This window comes from Myotis lucifugus, unplaced genomic scaffold (genome assembly GCF_000147115.1).
Source record: "Myotis lucifugus unplaced genomic scaffold, Myoluc2.0 scaffold_94, whole genome shotgun sequence".
NCBI lineage: Eukaryota > Metazoa > Chordata > Mammalia > Chiroptera > Vespertilionidae > Myotis > Myotis lucifugus.
In genome coordinates this window covers 138815-157323 of record NW_005871142.1, presented here as the reverse complement: position 1 = coordinate 157323, position 18509 = coordinate 138815, and the positions used below count along the sequence as shown (strand labels likewise).

The following is an 18509-nucleotide window of genomic DNA, read 5'->3' as shown; positions in this document are numbered from 1 at the left end:
ATCATAGAACGGAGATCTTCAAACACAAAACTTGCTAATTTTATATTCCTCAACGGTCTCAGATTCTTCATAAACTGTCTTCATAAAGTTCTTCACTGCCTCCCCTGCAGAGCCATCTCTTTCCTTATTTGGAACCTCATGGGATGTCTTACACGATTTTCTTGTAGCATTTCTTATTTTCCCTTTAGAGGAGATTTCTGGGTACTTATCTCATCGTCGGACTCTAGGCTCTTTATCTTGAAGGACTTCTTCATCCTTACGCCCCCTGCAGCGAGTAGGCCAGAGCTTTTCCTCAGTGGGTGCTCAACAGACACTCCTGGACTTGGATCACATAATTCTCTGATCTCACTGGATCTTGGTTCAGAATTTGCTCTTCTGGGCACCTGTCCTTTTTTGCGTGTGTTTACCCATGAAATGGAACACTTCATCTGTCCCCTTGTTCTTCAACCGTAAGGTGAGGGGCTGAGAGGTTGGCCTTGAGGCCTCCTTCCAGCTCCGATTCTCAGGCTGGAGTGGGCACTTGATGGAATGGCATCAGACATTGACAACTTGGAGAAGAGCCTCATTACCCCGATGCTGCCCAGGAAGTCACAGCGCGGCCATCTAGCTGCCCCCACGTCAGACAGTGCGGGTGGAATGGACGTGGGGCAGGGGGATGGCATCGGTGCTGTTTCCCCAGGTACGTGTGCATCGCCATGGAGGCGCTGGACCAGCTGCTCATGGCCTGCCACTGCCAGAGCATCAACCTTTTCGTGGAGAGTTTCCTCAAGATGGTGGCCAAGCTGCTGGAGTCAGAGAAGCCCAACCTGCAGATCCTGGGCACCAACTCGGTAAGAAGCTGCCCCAGGGGCTCTGGAGGTGGGAGTGGGGGTGGAGGAGGGTGGGACCTCTGGGTCAGCGGCAGGATCCATTCCTATTTGCTCTCTGACCCTAAGTACCGCTCAGTGCTTGTCTTAGCGTTCCCCTTTGTGTGAATACAGGTATGTTTAGTTTTTATTTGACTAAAAATATAAGATTTATATTATAATTTATATAACTATATTATAGATACAATCAATTAAAAAAAATAAAATTCACCACATTACAGCATATGATTCAGTGGTTTTAGTATAGTCACAAGGCTGTGCAACCATCACCATTATCTAATGTATTTATCTTTAGACTGATGATCTTCGAACTTTTTTTAGCAATAGATTTTCCCCTTAAAGAATTTTAAGTGGGGCCCTAAGAAATATAAAAATAGATCGAAAGGGATGGGAGGGGTGCCTGGCACCCTCACAGCCCAGCCCGTGGCATCATGGGACATGCTTTGAAATCTAGTCCAGGTCATGCCTCTTTCAAAACTAGAATAAACTGATATCCACGGGACAGATGTGCCAGATATGGGGAGACCTCGCGAGAAAGCAGGAATCAGGGCTTCTGGCTTAGTTCTGCCCTTACCTGGCTGGGCAACCTGGAGAGAGTTATCTGTGGGCCTCGGTATTTTCATGGATATGATGAGCAGGCTGAATGGTCCAAGCTCTACATTGCTGGCCTCAGTACAGTGACTGCTGTCATGAGAGGTTATGGTTCAGGGAGAGAAGAGCCATTAGATGTGTCGAGAACCGCCAGCTTCGTATGTGTGTCTATCCCTACGGGAATATTCCGGTTGCTTTCTTCAATGTCTTGCCCTCTCTCCTCTTCCCTCTTCAGGGCAAACTCCCAGCTCCAGGTCTTCAGGCAGCCTGGTGTTAAAAGCTCTGATAATGCAACGATTTTACAGATACCACACAGAAATGTGTAAGGATTGCCTTCTTAGCACTGCCCTCCTGCCTTTTCTGAATTTTTATTGCACATAGAACAGCTGCTTTCCTGTTCTATGTAAGTTGATTTAACCAGAAAATAATCTTCCAGTTTTCCTTTTTTACCAAAAGTCACAACCTGTGCCCTTCTCTTCGCTCTGTGAGCCAGCCGCCTTTGACAGATGACATGGACAGTAGCGGAGGGTGAAGTCTTTTGTCAGGTTGCCCTGGCAACAGCTTCAGATACGGTTTCCCTGGTCCTGTTTCAGATAACTATAGTCGAGAAGAGAACATCTGAATGGAAATAAACCAGTCGTCCGGAGGGCATGTCCCCCTGGGGGACACAGAAGCAGGTGGCCAGCAGCCCTTGCTTCCCCCTCAGCGAATCCCAGCCCTGGGTGGGCGTTTTGTAGGCTACAGCCTGAAAATTCAGGGCCCTGCAAATTCCTCAAGTCTCCATCACAGTGAATCATTTCATCAGCAAGACAGCGAGTCATCTAATGGTCACTGCACTGCAGACAGTGAGGATGATGTAGGGACAAGCAGCTCTAAGTAAGTTAAGTCAGTAATTACGATAGACTCAGAGTCCAGCTTTGGAGGCAGCCTTTGCTGGTGTCTCTCATCAGATGCTCTTTCCAGCTCTCTGAGTCTGGAAGCTTCTCGGACCTTCCCAAGAAGAGCATTCTTTTGCACCCATCATGTTAGAGCTGCCGGCATGCTAGTGCCTGATATAATCTTGGAGTCGAGCCTGCGTTTCAACTGGTGTTCACGGGGATTCGAGGCTTTGTGGTGGGAGGGAGGCTGCAGGAGCAGGTCTGGGACTCTATGGAAGCTTGCAACTTTTCACTCGGGTAAAGGGCTTTGCTGCCCGAAAGTTGAAAGAAAGAGAAAGAAGGGGGAGGGGGGGCGAGAGAGAGAAAAGAAAAAGCTGAGCTCATCTACCACCCGCATTTTGCTGGGATTTCTGCCCGGAAACGGAGGCCCAGAGCAGTCAAAGAGCTCATCTGTGCTCGCACAGCTGGGGCACTGGATTTAGATGGTGATTTATTCAGCCCTGTGGCCTGTGTTCTCTTCTCGCCGGGCCCCACCCAGTGTGGGGTCCTCTCCCTGGGGCCAGCCTCCCTGTGGTCAGGCTCACCCGGAGTCACCTCTGCTCCCGCTCTTCCCTCAGACCTGGTTTTGCTGCCTGAATCCTTCTGCAGAGCCTGTCCTCAGAGTCCCGCCCCTTCAGGGTCACACGGGCCAATGACAGAGGCCCCCTGCACAGCTTGGGAAACCTACCGATTCCCAGGGCTCAGCCACACCTACGCCTCAGCGCTGTGGAGGGGGCACGGGGAGTCTATGTTTTAGTTTCTCTTGTGGCACTAGCAGCAGTTTTGGGGGCCACTGACCCATTGCAGCCTTAAACCTGCACAGGGTTCCCTCCCCTCTTCCTTTCTTCCTTTCTTTCTATATTCATTATTTCTCTCTCCATGTCTCCACTATTTTGCTTTCTCTGGTTCCTTCCCTGTGTCCAAACATAAGTTCAAGTCTCTTCCAGTATAAAAATATGTAAACAAACAAGAAAAAAACAACCCACAACGTTTTCTACACAGCCACAAAATACCTTTAGCTCACCTGAAAAACCATCATTCCTGATTTTTAAAAGAAATTTAGTCCCAATTCAAGTTTTCCTAATAGTGCCAACATTGTCTTGTCTTGCTGTCGTCCAGATCAGGATTCAGTAAAGATCGTGCATTTGCTTTGTTCTCTGTCTCTCAGATCTCAGTCAGTCCCAGCCCCTCTCCTGCCCCTCTGTGTTTCTCATGACATTGACCCTTCGAAGAGACCAGGCCAGTGCTTTGTGGGACGCCCCACATTCTGCTGTGTCTCTTACTTCCTTGTGGTGTCATTCATGCTGCTCTCCTGGCTGCTTTATGACCTTCAACCTGGAATTAGATCTGACGGTTTGATTGGATGCGGTTAAAGCCGCTGGCCGTGTTACTTTGTGGGGGTGACCCTGTGGCGGTGTCTGGGTCCCCCTTTTGGATGCCGAGTGCAGTCCCAGGTGAGGGTGGTGACTTGGGGTCACTCAGTGGAAAAGCACATGTCCGTGCAGCTAGCCATTGGTGAAACCATGCACATAACCATTCCCCACTCATCTCTCAGCTGAGGTTTGATCTTTGGTGGCGTCTCTGCTGGGTGCCTGCACCTTCTTCCTACTCCCCTGACTTCCTGGCCCTGTCACTCTGGCTCTCCCCGCCTGGTGCTTCCTTCTTCGTTTCTGAGCTGGGCTGAGGAATGGTCCCCCAAGGGTGTACGTGTTCTCATCCCTGGAACCTGTGAAAATTACCTTATATCATAAAAGGGATTTTGCCGAGATGATCAAGTTCAGGATCTTGCGATGGGAGATTACCCTGGATTCTCCAGGCGGGCCGATGTGATCACAAGGGTCTTTATGAGAGGGAGGCCAGAGGATCGGGGTCAGACAGACGGTGGCGTGATGACGGAAGCGGAGGGATAGAGAGAAAGAGATGGAAGATGCTACTCTGCTGGCCTTGAAGGTGGGGGAAGGGGACCATGAGCCAAAGGATGTGGGTGGCTTCTGGAACTGTCAGGGGACCAATTTGCAGTGTGTGAGGCCACTCAGTTGTGGGGATGTATTATAGCAGCACTAGGAAACAACACGGTTTTCCTCAATGATTCTCTTCCTCCATGCGCCCCTGAAATGTCTGTGGCCTCCAGGGCTGGGCCTCCATCCTCCTCTCACTCTCTGTGCCACTGGGCAATTTCATCGTTTCTCGTGTTTTAAACTGTCATCTAGAAATGCTGCCGTCTCCAGCCAGTGCGGAAATCAAGCCTGCGGGCGAGCCGCGGGCTGGAGTGGGTTTCTCCGGGGCAGGGCTGATAGAACTGAAACAGCAGGTCCCCGGGCGGCCCCAGCAAATGGCAGAGTCATAGAGCAGCGACAGCCGTGCCTCCCCAGCTCTGTGCTTCCCGGGCTGGGGCCTTGGGGGCCCGCCCTGGGGCTGCTCAGGGCCAGAGGGCTCGCCTTCTCAGGCAGCAAGGACTGGGCTTTTCCAGATCTTAAAACCAGTGATGCAAAGAAATCTTGAAAGAGGGAAGACGTGGTAGGGGTAGAAGGGGAGGATGTCTTTGGTCTCAAAATGCCACGCCTGGTAGCCAGGGGATTTGCTGGAAGAGATCATCCAGACAGGGCTGTTTCTCCTGTTTCCCGGAGTCGCTGTAAACAACAGCGGTTGGGAGGACTGGGCCCGGGAGTTAAAGTCAAAACCACGTGGTTTACAAGCTCTGCTTTCCCGCTAGGATCCCCTTCGGGAAGCAAAGAGGCAGTGCCCATTTCTCCTTAGGTAGGCAACCAGCAGAAAGGCCTGCGACCCTGGATCAGGGGAGAGCTGGGGTCCTCAGAGCGCCCATCAGTAGAAGGGAAGGCTAACTTCCGCGTGGAGAGGCTGGGCGAGCGCCGAAGGGAGGCCAGCCAGCTCAGCTGCTGTTTTCCAGACCAGGGGAGAGCTGGTTTTACAATGTCAATATTTGGAGATTCTCTTTCTTTATTGACAAAGGCCCTTCGTAACTAGCAGCTTTCACACAGTTGCGGCTCCTTCCTGTCTGTCCCAGAGCGTTAGAGATGTGTCCCAGCAAGCTTGGCACCCTTGGGAGTGTATAGAGAGCTGACACTTTGATCTTGAAAGGGTGGCCCCAGCAGTACCCATGGCCTTTGAAGTGTCACATGATCAGGATTTTCAGTTTGTTGCTATGGAGACCTTTCTCATCATTGTAATATTAAAAAAAAAAAAAGAAACCAGTTATTATTTCACAATCTCATGCATTAGGTAAGTGGCATTTTCACAAAAGCCATTTGTAAGGTATGCATTAACCATGGTAAGGGTGAGCCCCGACCAGGATGGCTCGGTCAGGGCACATGCCTGCGTTGCGGGCTCGATCCCCAGTAGGGGGACGTGCAGGAGGCAGCCGATCAATGATTCTCTCTCATCATTGATGTTTCTATCTCTCTTTCCCTCTCCCTTCTTCTCTGAAATCAATAAACATAGATTTAAAAAAATAATGGTAAGGGGAAACAGGCAGAAAATTCCTGCTTGTAAAAAAAATAGTGACCAGTGGCATAGGTGAGTGGGCCCAGTGAAAACTCACGGGGTGTTGACAGCAAGCCAAAAATGCACTGGGGTGGGGGAGGGGAGGAGGCCAGACCGGTTACTGTGATGGGCTGGTCATACCGAGCCTGTGAGGCAGCTGCTCTTGTTAACCCCGTTTTACAGATGGGGGACTGAGGCACAGGGAGCCTAGGGAACTTGGCCCAGATCAGCTTCCTAGTAAGTGGAGGAGCCGGGGGTCAGAAATGAAGTTTGGCTCCAGGGGCCTTCTCACAGCCCTGACACTACACCGCCTGTTACGAGAGGGACGCAGGCCCTCCTCACTGCGGAACCCCAGAGACCCAGCCCCCTGGCAGCCAGGTTTGGGCGCATTGCCCAAGTGGACTTCCGCAGTGTGGTCCCGTGACCAGAGCCCCCGTGAAGCACCCCGATTTCACCCTCTGAACCACAAGCACCAAAGCTTCTATGTGGCCTCCTCCTGTCGGCGTGGGAGACTCAGGAACAGCGTGGGGTGGGCCCTTTAGCAGCTGTTTGCACGGGGTCACCGCAGGTCACCTGGGCTGGTGTGTCTGTCCTGCTGGTCCCTCAGGCTCAGAAGAAGGGATGCTCCTCCTGTCAACCTGTCACACCAAGGGTTTCTAAGGATGCTCGGAGATCCTGGTACCAAACACGGTGCCTGTTGTATTAGCTGGCCCTGGTGCACCCATAGCATAGTAAACGGGGCACGCACCCTCCTATAGCATCAAGTGCAGTCTCAGCACTAGGCTGTAACGAGGAAGAGTGCTGTCCCACCCTGTTCACCAAGTGACCTCCAGTCCCCGAATGGTACGTCAGGGCCATGGCCTCACCTTCCAGCCCCCTGCTCCCTGTCACCTCCAGAGCCCCGCTCCCACTCTCCAGAGCCAGTCCATGAGGGGTGGCTGGGATTCCTCTCTGAATGTGCTGCCCACATGGTCCACACTGCCCACCTGGGCTCCTTCCCTGTGACGGCCTGTCTGGGTCTGTGTTGGTGGCATGGAAAGGACAAGGGTCACGCTGCCCGGAGCTGCTGGAGCGGCCACAACCAACCACTGTCCCCCTGTCCACTGCAGCACAGTTCCTGGGCATCCGCCATGCCAGGCAGTGCCAGTGCTGGCCTTTTAACCCCTTGTTTAACCCTGGCAACCACCCAGGCATCAGCCCTAGCGTCCCCATGTTACAGACGAGGGAACAGAGGCTCAGAAGTTACAGGACGTGCCCACAGCCGCACAGATGACAAGAGGCAGAGTGGTGTCTGGTCACGGGCCCAGCAGCCGGAGGGGGAGCACAGCTATTTAAGTAGAAGAACCGTTCTATCAAAATCAAAATTTGAGAAGAAGGCTCAAAATGAAGGTTCCGGGGGGAAAGAGTACAGGAGAGTAAAGACCCAGGGACGCAGAGGGTCAGAGAAGAGAAGAATGAGGGTCTTTTCCAGGGGGGCGAGTAGCTGTGACCGGCCCGGTCTAGAAAAAGGCCCCCAATGACTTGGAGAAGGCATCCCCTGCGGGTTTTCCACCCTCATTAACTTCGTGGCTGTCGCTGAATTTTCCATTTTTAAACATGGGTTGTAATCTCAATTCTAACCTTGCAGCCAGGGGGGTCATAGTCAAAGTACTGAGCAGCCTGGACAGCACAGATGACAGCCCAGCAGAACAGACACCAGCAGGAACCTGCCGCCCGACGAGCCACGCTCCTCACGGCTGCAGGGCGCTTTGGGGAGGAGGAAAGTCAATGTTGGCAGTGAAGGGGGACTTGATGGCACATCCCATAGCGATAGGGACGGATGCAGAGAAGCGGCGGAGAGGGGGCTGGAGGGGAAGAGGAGGCCAGGTTGCCTGCGGGTGACCCTGCAGTGTCTCTCAAATGTGGGCCTCGGACCATCAGACCGTCCACCAGTTTCCTGGGACTTTGCGAAAAGGTAAATCCCCGGGCCTTGTCCGAGACTGACAGCATGTCCGGTGGCTAGAATGTGGGTGCTTACCAAGCACCCCCCCCCCCACACACACACACTGTTGTACCGTAGAATATGGAAACGAACACCCTCACCCCTTTGGCCCCCTTAATAGAACCAAACTAAGGTCACCCCCAGCCGCTTCTTCATCCTCCGCTGCTTGTTCTTCCCTGTCAGTACCGCCCCCCCCACCTCCCCGAATCAGGCCTGAGGCACTAGCGGAAGCAGCGGGAACCAAAGCCAGGAGGTTTTTAGGGCTGAGCTGCACGGCGGCTGCAGGGGGCTGAGGCCTGGGTGATTCCTCAGGGGCCCTGAGCAGGTCACTTCATGTTTGCGGGTCTCCATCTCTTTGTAAAATGAGAATAACAATCCTAGCTCTCATTTAGAGTCATTTTAAGAAATAAAAGAGATGGTGTACGTAAAAGGCTTAAGGTAGCACCTGCTCTATATACGCGTCTAAGCTTTCATTGCTATTGGCCCGTGACGCTTGGTCATTCAGTCCCCTGACTTGCATCTGAGTCCACGCTGTCACTACACGTTAGGGACAAAGTCTTGGTTGGACTGTTTCTCCCTCTTGAGTAGTGGCCTCTTTTGTTTCAGCCTCGTTTTAATTATTCTCAAATGCGTAGACTTTTGCGTACACACAGTAGTTGGTCTTATTTTAAGCTGCCTCGTCATGTGAGAAGGAAATACAAGTGAAAACATTCAGGACCTCAGTGAATGAAGAGTGGGCTGCTCATCTCACACGCGGGGGGGGAAACTGAAGTCCCACCCACAGGCCCCCGCCTGGGAGCATAGATCTGCAGCTGGAACCCTACAGCGGCTGTCCCCTGCGAGTGGGCAGACCCCCTGCCCAAGCCAGGCTTTGGCGGTGGGGAGAGCGGCCTGGGAACATCCTGTTCATGGTTAAGAGCAGCGACGCACCCAAATTTAGCTTCAGACAAACTTAGCCTCAGCCTCCGTATCAGCCCTTGTCTGTGTTCTAGCCTTAGGGGGCTTCTGAAGGTCAGGGAGCCAGGGCTGGCTGTATTGTTGTTTCTAGAACTCCTGAACTCGTGTCTAATCAGTGATCTTGTGATCACATGGACTACCACTGTGCCTCTTCCCCATAGCCACACACCATGCAAGCCGTGTCTTTCAGATTTACTGCTAATATCAGTATAGTTGCTTGCAAATATATGTATATATTTTAGATGTAACTTGGAAGAAAAGATCACCTTATCCGCTTTGCATGTTGCGATTGACTGTCAGGAGAAAATAAATGTATATTTATTATTGCAAGAACAAAAACTACAATAGTTAATGTTTGTGGAAATTGCTAATTTCATTCAGAAAACACTTAACTTTTAAGTAGTTAAATAGGAAAATAGATGGACAATACTGGATATTGTGAGAGCACAGCAGCAAGATAAGTTTAGGATAATAGTGATTAGAGGGTTGGAAATTTCAGTCCCCCCACCCCCCACCCCACAACCTTCAGGGAGAAAAGGGGCTGAAGATTGAGCTCAATCACCAGTAGCCAATGATTTAATCAGTTATGTTACATAATGAAGCCTCCATAAACCCCAAAGGTCGGGGTTTGGAGAAGCTCTGGGGATGCAGAGATATCGGTAGGGAAGCTCCTCCCCTTCCCACACACATGCCCTCCCCTCTCCCCGTCTCTTCCATCTGGCTGTTCTTGAGTTATATCTTTTTATACTAAACTGGTAATCTAGTAAAAGGCTTCCCTGAGCACTGGGAGCCACTATAGCAAGTGAATCAAACCCAAGGAGGGGGTTGAGGGAATCTCCCATCTCTAGCTGGTCAGTCAGAGCACAGGTGAGAGCCTGGACCTGCCCTGGGTCCGAGGGGGGCAGTCTTATAGGACTGAACCTCGGCCGTGGGGTCTGATGCGCTCTCTGGGTCAATCGTGTTAGAACTGAGCTGAAGTCTAAGACACCCAGCTGGTGTCTGGAGCATGGCTTGTCAGAGCCGTAGAAACCACACACACACCCCACCCCACACTGGAGTTGGTACTAGAATGATCTCAATTGTATATCCTTTCTGAACCCACAAAAACGTGGTAGCAATTAAATAATGCAGGTCAGAATAATGGAGGATATATTTCATCTAAGCTTTTTAGAGTAGTTTGCACTACTGAATTGATAACACATAAAATAACCTATGAGAATTATATTTAATTTTTTAATAATTTAACTCCACTTAGCCGGTGATTCTTGCTTCTCTATGGGACTCAGTGGAAATCAAGTCCCTGTTTAGACTTGCAAATGTGCAGCTTGGTGACGGCAGAGGCACCTGGCAGCGGAGGATGCGGAGCTTAAAGATGTTCTCCAGTTTTCAACAGTCAAATGCGATCACACTTTTTAATCAAATTTCAGATGTTCTTGTTTTCAGGGTGCGTTCTAGGGAGAGCTATGTGCTCCGATGAGGGCTTCCCAGCGTCAGTGTTGGCCCTCACAGCCTCTCAGCCTGTGAGTGCGCCTGGTGCAGTTCTGGGGGTCACAGGAAGCCAGGGAGTCCCCTTCACTTTGTCTTCGCTCCCATCCCCCGCTCACCCCAGGCCTGTTGTGTAGTCAGGAGCTGTGAGCAGGATTTGGAACTCGGTGTGCTGTGGGAGGCGGACCAGTGCCGGGTCTGGGATGCGTGGTTCCCGGGGTGTGGATGTCCCCTGGCTTTCATACAGCAGGGCCCTGGGGCCACCAAGTCCCAGAGCTCAAAGGCGGGGAGCACAGTGGTCACCCTTCCCGTGCATCCCTCTCTCCTCCCGGGTAGTTTGTGAAGTTTGCCAACATCGAGGAGGACACCCCGTCCTACCATCGGAGCTACGACTTCTTTGTGTCTCGCTTCAGTGAAATGTGCCACTCCAGCCACGATGACCTGGAAATCAAGACCAAGTGAGCAGCGAGGGCGAGGGGGCGTGCGCAGTTGATGATGGAAGCGTGGAGGGGTCTCACAGGGTTCCCAGCCCGTGTGTGTCTGATTCCTCTGGGGCAGTGGTTCTCAACCTTCCTAATGCCGCCACCCTTTAATACAGTTCCTCATGTTGTGGTGACCCCCAATTTCATTGTTACAAATGGAACATAATTAAAGCATAGTGATGAATCACAAAACAATGTCATTATATATGTGTTTTCCGATGGCCTTAGGCGACCCTTGTGAAAGGGTCGTTCAACCCCCAAAGGGGTCGAGACCCACAGGTTGAGAACCGCTGCTCTGGGGTTTGCCTCGCTCAGACGTTCCTGGGGAGGAGAGAGCACCTGGTGGAACATGGGTGGACAAGCAGGCAGTGCTGGGCTCCCGACACGCGCTTTCTAAAGGAGCAGCCTCTGGGGCAGGAAACTGGGTGGATGTGAGATAATGAGCCTGGGAGGCCAATTTGAGAGCCAGTGACAGACATGCACACACATGCACACCCCCATGCGCTCTTGTACATCCATTTATACACCCGGAAACATCCCCTCACCATCAGCCATCCAAATATCCACCCACCAAGCCAAAGCCAAGTCCTCCCGTTGGCCGATGCCACTGCCCCCTGACTTCTCCACTCTCCCCCACTCACTCCCCTCCGGCCAGGAGGCCTCCCGCTGCCCCAGGGCTTGGCACAGTCTGTCCCTGTCCCAAATGCTTCCCTGTGGATCCGCACGGCTCCTTCCACCACGTTCAAGCCTGGGCTCAACGGTGCCCTTGTCAATGACACCTTCCCCGAACTTCCCCCACCTTCCCCTTCTCCCTCACCCTGCTCTGTTTTATTCTCCCATGGTCCTCATCCTCTTCGGACATGTTTCTTAATTTCCTCACTATATTTCTTATTCATTGTCTGTCTCCCCCTGCCGCTAGCATATAAGCCAAGAGAGCCTGGTAGCCGGGTGCGTCTCCCTCCGGTCCCCCCTCCTCACTCCTAAGTTGCTCAGAGCCCTGCATTTGGCCTCGTAGTTCTTGGCAGCACTGGCAGCTCCTATATCTTGGGCTCAAGCTGGAGCAAACCCAGCTGAGAGTGAAAGAGAGGGCACCTGAAGCCACTGCCACCTCAGGGATGAAGCTGGGTGGTACCCGGGCAAAGGCGGTCCCAGGGCATGGCTTCCTGGGCTGGTAGCCAGCCAGGAGCCCGAGTCCCAGGAAGCATCGAAGGCCCCACCCTGCCGTTTGATGGATGAATGTACCCCTCACCCCGCACTTGCCACAGAAGCTGGACTTCTCAGGGTTCGAGGGCTTCATGGCCCCGTCTCACCCTTTCCTTCCAGGATCCGAATGTCGGGCATCAAAGGGCTGCAAGGGGTGGTGAGGAAGACGGTGAATGATGAGCTGCAGGCCAATATCTGGGACCCACAGCACATGGACAAGATTGTCCCATCGCTGCTCTTCAACTTGCAGCACGTCGAAGAGGCCGAGAGGTAAGCAGGCGAGGCTGGAGGTCGGACAGCAGACCAGGAGCCCTCGCAGGCTGCCCGTCCCAGCTGCTGGGGAAGCGCAGGGCGTGGGCTTTGCTAAAACGGAGCTCTGCGGCCGGGGATCTTGGCTTGGTGGCCTGTTCCACAGTGAGTCCAGGGCCAGCTCTCTGCAGCCCGTTGTGCCCATTAAGGTCTGCGTTCATGGAGGCAGGATGGTAATGGTGTGGGCTCCCTGGGATGCCGGGCTCCTTGTTTGGTAAGAACCAAGACTCAGGGACCTCTTCTCTCTGGAAGCAGCAGGCCACGGAGGTTTTAAAAGGCCTTGCGTGGCTCCACTTCCTGAGGACTTTCCCTCCCTGACCTTCCTTCCTCCCTCACATCCTAATGGTATTTCGGGCCCTGAAAACAGGCCTGCTTGACCACTCAGCCCCCAGACCTGGCACTCACCCTGTCCCCACCCCTTGCGCTTCCTCTCTGCGAAGTGGGGTGCAGGGGAAGGTTCACGTCCCTGTCCACCTCGGCTGTGCATGAGGCTGGCTGAGGGCGTGGGTCCCTCGCTTTCTGTCAGTTGAGCCTGTGCTGCTGGTCAGGCAGGGAGAGGAAGTGTGCCCTCTGGTGGATGAGTCTGGAATCGCACCTCCACTGACAAGATTGGCCTGTGGTCTCAGGGCCCCGAGTCCTGGGGATCCTTCTGTCCAGGTTGGGCCCACCCTCTGTGGCTCAGTAACCTGAGCCAACCACTGTGCCTTTCTCCCCTCCTCTTCTCCTCTCCCTTCTCCTCTCTCCCACTTTCCTTTGCTTTCCGCTCTTCTGCCCACCTGTCTTCGTATCACACATCTTTGCCTTCTGGAGCCTCAGGGGCATGGAGATACTCGCGGCCGGGCCTCCCCTGCCCCTGGTGCTCAGGGTACCTGTCCTCCTGACAGAGGCACATCAGGCCTATCCCTAAGGATCTCCAGGAAAAAGCCTCTCCCTTCTCCCACCATCTTCCTCCACTCTGGGTGTCTACCCCATATAGTTTCTGAGCCGTGACATCTCCCCTGTGACCTTCATCAAACTCCTGCTTGTCCTACTGCCACCACTTGCCTGGGTGCAGCACAGCCTCCCAGGCACACACAGAGCCGGGTCCCGGCTTGGCCTCCCATCCTTCACTCATGAGGCTGTGTGCTCCCACAGCCGGTCCCCCTCGCCGCTCCAAGCGCCGGAGAAGGAGAAGGAGAACCCGGCGGAGCTGGCCGAGAGGTGCCTTCGGGAACTGCTGGGCCGGGCTGCCTTTGGCAACATCAAAAACGCTATCAAGCCTGTTCTCATGTGAGTTCTACACCACCCCTTTCACCCCCTACCCTCCCCCCCCTACAAGTGAACAGACTCGGGTCCCGGCATCTAAGGAGGTGATACGGTTGTGGTGCTGGGGCCAAGTCAGTCCCTTCTCTGTGCCTGTGTTCATTGAATTAGGACAACACAAGCTACCACACAGCGGCCAAGTGCAGCTTTGGGGAGAGGAGTTGGTAGGAGGGGCCCCAAAGCTGAAGGAAGGTGCCCGGTTAACTCCTAAAGCCACGGCTTCCTTGACCTCCTTCCAGCCCTGGGGCTGGGACCGCCCTGGGTCTTCCCTTCTCTCACCTGGGGCTCTGTGAGGGCTGGGTCTCTGGGAGGTGCTCACTCCCCGCAGTGTCTCTCTCCTCCTTAACGTCACTCTGCATGTCATAGCTGTCCCCCCGTATTTCTCTCCCTCACAGCCACCTGGATAACCATTCTCTGTGGGAACCCAAGGTGTTCGCCATCCGTTGCTTTAAAATCATCATGTATTCAATTCAGGTACGGCTTGTCCCCCGGCCAAGGGACTTCTGGGGCAGGAAGTGCGCTTGTAGACAAAGCCAGCTTCCAAACCGGTTCTGCGGAACCTCACTATGGAGCGTGGCCAGTTTAGCTTTATTTCTAATCCATCACAAACCAATACTTTACAAAGTACAATTTTTAAAAATCCATAGAGAGTGTAAATGAAAAATTCGTGAAAAGTTCAAGCCCATAGGCCATGCTTGGCTGCCACGCATTGTCAAATTGCCTATGAAACGCCGACTCTCAAATTCTGTACTTATCTCAGAATAAACGGGCACCAGGCAGATCTGGAACTGTCACCAGGCCACGGGCCACACTTTGAGCAGCACTAGGCTAAGCCCGTGACCTCCTGCGGCCCTTACCAAGGAGACATGGGGGGAACGGAAAGGAAGACAATAGTCTAAAGTGGACTTTTGCCCCATTTGGGGTGAAAGGGCCCAGGAAAAGCTGGGACATCCAGGTCTTCACTCGGTTGGGCTCCGTTCCTTGTTGGACCGAGGGGGAGGGGCTCAGGGAAAGGACCCTTCATCCACCCCGCCTTTGGGTCCCAGGCCGGGGCTGCCCGGCTCAGAGGCCACATGGGGGTGCCATTGGGGACCAGCACGTCTTCCTCCCCCCAGCCGCAGCACTCCCACCTGGTTATCCAGCAGCTCCTGGGCCACCTGGACGCCAACAGCCGCAGTGCGGCCACCGTGCGCGCGGGCATCGTGGAGGTGCTGTCGGAGGCCGCTGTCATCGCCGCCACCGGTTCTGTGGGTAAGGCGGCCCTGGGAGGAGTGGGGGCTGGGACCCTCCGGGACGAAGAACTGCCCTTGGCTGGAGGCTGCCCCCCCCCTTCCAGAAAAGGGCAAGGGAGGCGCCTTAGGGAGGGGTCAGGGCGGGGAAGCCGGGGAGAGGAAGCCCTGGTGGGGGTGCAGGGCAGGGAAGAATGGAGGGGGCCAGCCCTGAATGCTGGGTCCCCACCCCGCCGCAGGGCCCACGGTGCTGGAGATGTTCAACACGCTGCTGCGGCAGCTGCGGCTCAGCATCGACTACGCCCTGACCGGGAGCTACGACGGGAGCTATGACGGGAGCTATGACGGGGCGGGCGTCAGCCTGGGCACCAAGATCATCAAGGAGCACGAAGAGCGCATGTTCCAGGAGGCCGTCATCAAGACCATAGGTGCGGGCCCCAGCGAGGGGCGTGGTCCGTGGGTGGGCGTGGCCCCGGGGGGCGTGGCCCAGGGATGGCACCCCGGGGACTTCAGCCCAGGGCATTGCAGGATTGTCCTCTGTGCATGCTGCTCACCAACACTGGAGGGGAGTGGAGTCCGTCCAGGTGCATGCAGCGCACGGACTGCCCCAGTCGGGCTGAGTGGGCGCCCGGACTTGAGGCCACAGGCTAAGAGAAGCAAACTCTTCCTGCGCCCAGTCTCCCGAGGCCCGCCTGCTGCTCCCAAGTGTGAGGGATCGGAGAGGCGATGGGGAGGGAGGGAAAGGAAAGGAAGGAAGAGGAAGGGAGCGAGCCGTGGAGGACATGTGCATGCGCTGGGGCGAGGGAGGAACTGTAAAGCCACCTCAGGTGTAAGCTCATCACTTCCAGAGCCTTCCTGCCCGGAGCCATTGGAGCGTCCCCCAGCTCTGAGAAGCAGGCAGGGCAGGAATCGCCCCAGTTCACAGCGAGCCGCTGAGATTGCGGGGCTGCCTCCCTTCCAGAAAGGGCCAGGCTCCTGCGGGAGGTGTCAGAGCCGGTGTCCCGCGGCACCCAGCAGAGCAGCTGGTGGCAGAGCCTCGGTGGGCACCCGGGGCTGCTGCCTGGCCCAGGGTCCAGGTCTCCACCCCAGAGACCTTAGCCTCCGGCTCTGGACTAAGCGGAGGAACTGGAGCCTGGACGAGTGAGTCCTCTGGAATTATCTAGGTTCCTCCTCTGGGTCTTAATCGTCCCCCCAGAGAAGCAGCAGAAAGGCTGAGCTGAGCGACCCCGGCAGCCGTCGGCCTCAGGGGGCCGACCCTCTCCACCATCTTTCTCCCGCAGGCTCCTTTGCCAGCACGTTGCCCACGTATCAGCGCTCGGAGGTGATCCTCTTCATCATGAGCAAGGTCCCTCTGCCCTCTCTGCATCACCCCGTGGAGACGGGGAGGACCGGGTAGGTCCGCCACGCCTTCCTCCCGCTCTCTCCTCCCTGGTCTCCCCTCACTTCTCTCATTCTGCTCTCAAACCCCTCCCGAGCCTTTAGAGGGGCCCTTGGATCCCACAGCAGTTCCTCAGGCTGCCACCCTCCCTCCCCAATAACCACCTCCCGCCTTGCGGGGAGCCATTAATTCCCAGTCTGCTTCCTGGCTCTGAAGTCACCGTCCTGCGTAACTCAACACATAAGCCTCGTGGGGAATCTAATCACGAGGGAGAACTACGCAGGCAAGTGTGGGGTCTCCACCGAAATCGCATCCTGGTGAGAGTGTGTATCTCTGGTCTGCAGGGAGAACAGGAACCGGCTGACCCAGATTATGCTGCTGAAATCCCTCCTTCAGGTGAGCCTCCCGTCCCCTTCCCGCTCTGCCTCTGCGGGAGGAAGCTCCTCCCCAGGCCCAGGGTCGGCTCCAGCATACAGCTGTGAAGCTTGCACGTGCACAGATATGTCTGTGCAAAGGCCTGAGGTGGGACTGACACCAGCCTGTGTCCCTCTCACTTGCCTGGCTGGGCACACACAGCTGGGTCATCTGGAGCAGGTGGTGTGGTGTCTAATTTTCACACAGGTTCCTTATCAGCTACTGATAGCATTGTCACTCGACATCGTCTCTGTACTGAGATGGAACCTGCTGGTTCCCGCCCCTCCCCCCCAATGACCTGCGCAGATCCTTCCTCACCGTTCCCTCCTGGTTTCACCTCAGTCTCCCAGCCACAAGCTTCCCTCCGTCGGTGTTTTAAATTCCTCTTTTTGCATCTTTGAAGCCATCACTGTGATTCATTGTTCTCAAAGGTCATTCCCATGACCAACCTGTTGACTGTAGAGATTCCCTAGAGATTCTGAGCCATCCGACTGCGTGGGGTCCTGACTCCGTGTCTGTAACAAGCTCCCCAGTTATCCTGGTGCACAGCCTTGGCCTAAACTCCGGACATCTCACAGCTACACGATTCTCCCAGTTGCTTTTATCTCCATCTCTCCTCACCTACCATCAATACAACCACAAGAATTTTCTGGAAATGCTGTTCCCCACGTATTGCCCCACTTTAAAGTGTAGGTCTCAGTTTCCAGTTGAGGTACATCTAGATTTCATACAGGCATACCTTGGAGATATTTCGGGTTCGGTTCCAAACCATGGCAATAAAGCGAGTGCGCAATAAAGCGAGTGCGCAATAAAGCAAGACACACGAACCTTTTGGTCTCCCAGTGCACATAAAAGTTATGTTTACACTGTGCATACTGTAGTCTTTGAAGTGTGCAGTAGCACTATGTCTAAAACTAATGTACATGTCTTATTTTTAAAAGTAATTTATTGCTAAAAGTGCTAATCATCATCAGCACCTTCAGCATCAGAGCCTTTGTGCTGGTGGAGGATCTTACCTTCAGTTTGTCAAACAATGCAATGTCTGCGAAGCACAGGAAGCGAAGTACAAGAGGCATGCCTGTCTTTTCAGACTGAAGGTGGAAGGTCTCCAATGCCCTTCCCCTCCTTCGACTCCCCATCGCCTCCCTCAGCCTTCTCTGTTCCAGCCATGGCAGCTTGCACAGCCCTCACTCCCACTCGGGTCTTCCCTCCCCTCCCCCAGCCCACGTCTTTCATGCCACTCTATGTTTATAGAGGCTTTGCATGCTAATGCTGCCCACATCTGGTTCCCTCCTCCATGGACTCCTGCCGTTTCTTCACATCCCTCACTGATTTGCACCTGGCATCTTAGTAAGGTGACATTTTGGGACACACTCGGGTACATCCCCCTTCAGAGAACACTGGTGTTTGCCTTTGATGGTACCAGGTTTTGCTAGCTCCTCCGGGGCCTGCTGAATCGTCCAGGGCATTGTTTTAGAACATAGGGACTTAACAGTAAATATGTCTCCCTGCTTTCGAGTGCTCTGACATCACTTGGGATGCGTCTATGCCAATTGGCTTTGATCAGAAGACCCCTTTCATGGCCATGAAGGGATGTAAGCAATCGCTGTGTGTGCTCTTGGTTGCCATGCGCGTAGGTTCTGATTCCGCAGCCCAGCTGTAGGTTCTTCCGCTGTCTGTCCATCGCTCTGTGACCGTCCACCCGCCTAGTAAGCCTTGTATTCACGGTGAGTCTTCATCAGTTGTGCCGATGGCCTGGGACATAAGTTCAGAGGCTCCCTGACTCCTGCTCCCCTCAGTGCTCATCCCTTGCTTGCTTTGAACCATTTAAAGTTCCTGCACACGGTCCCCATCCTACCACATGTCTACTGAGCTGAGCCGAGGAGGTTGTCTC

At 54.2% G+C, this 18509-nt stretch overlaps 1 protein-coding gene across 1 annotated transcript in view; it reads left to right on the top strand.

Annotated features, from left to right (window-relative positions):
- The window catches only part of EFR3B (EFR3 homolog B), a 63892-nt gene that overhangs the window by 33669 nt on the left and 11714 nt on the right, over positions 1-18509 (top strand). The window contains exons 4-12 of the mRNA XM_023756424.1: positions 680-830; positions 10635-10756; positions 12104-12253; positions 13427-13561; positions 13990-14068; positions 14710-14845; positions 15063-15251; positions 16104-16215; positions 16546-16597. Coding sequence (XP_023612192.1) covers positions 680-830; positions 10635-10756; positions 12104-12253; positions 13427-13561; positions 13990-14068; positions 14710-14845; positions 15063-15251; positions 16104-16215; positions 16546-16597 — 1126 coding nt within the window. The remainder of the gene's footprint in view (positions 1-679; positions 831-10634; positions 10757-12103; positions 12254-13426; positions 13562-13989; positions 14069-14709; positions 14846-15062; positions 15252-16103; positions 16216-16545; positions 16598-18509) is intronic.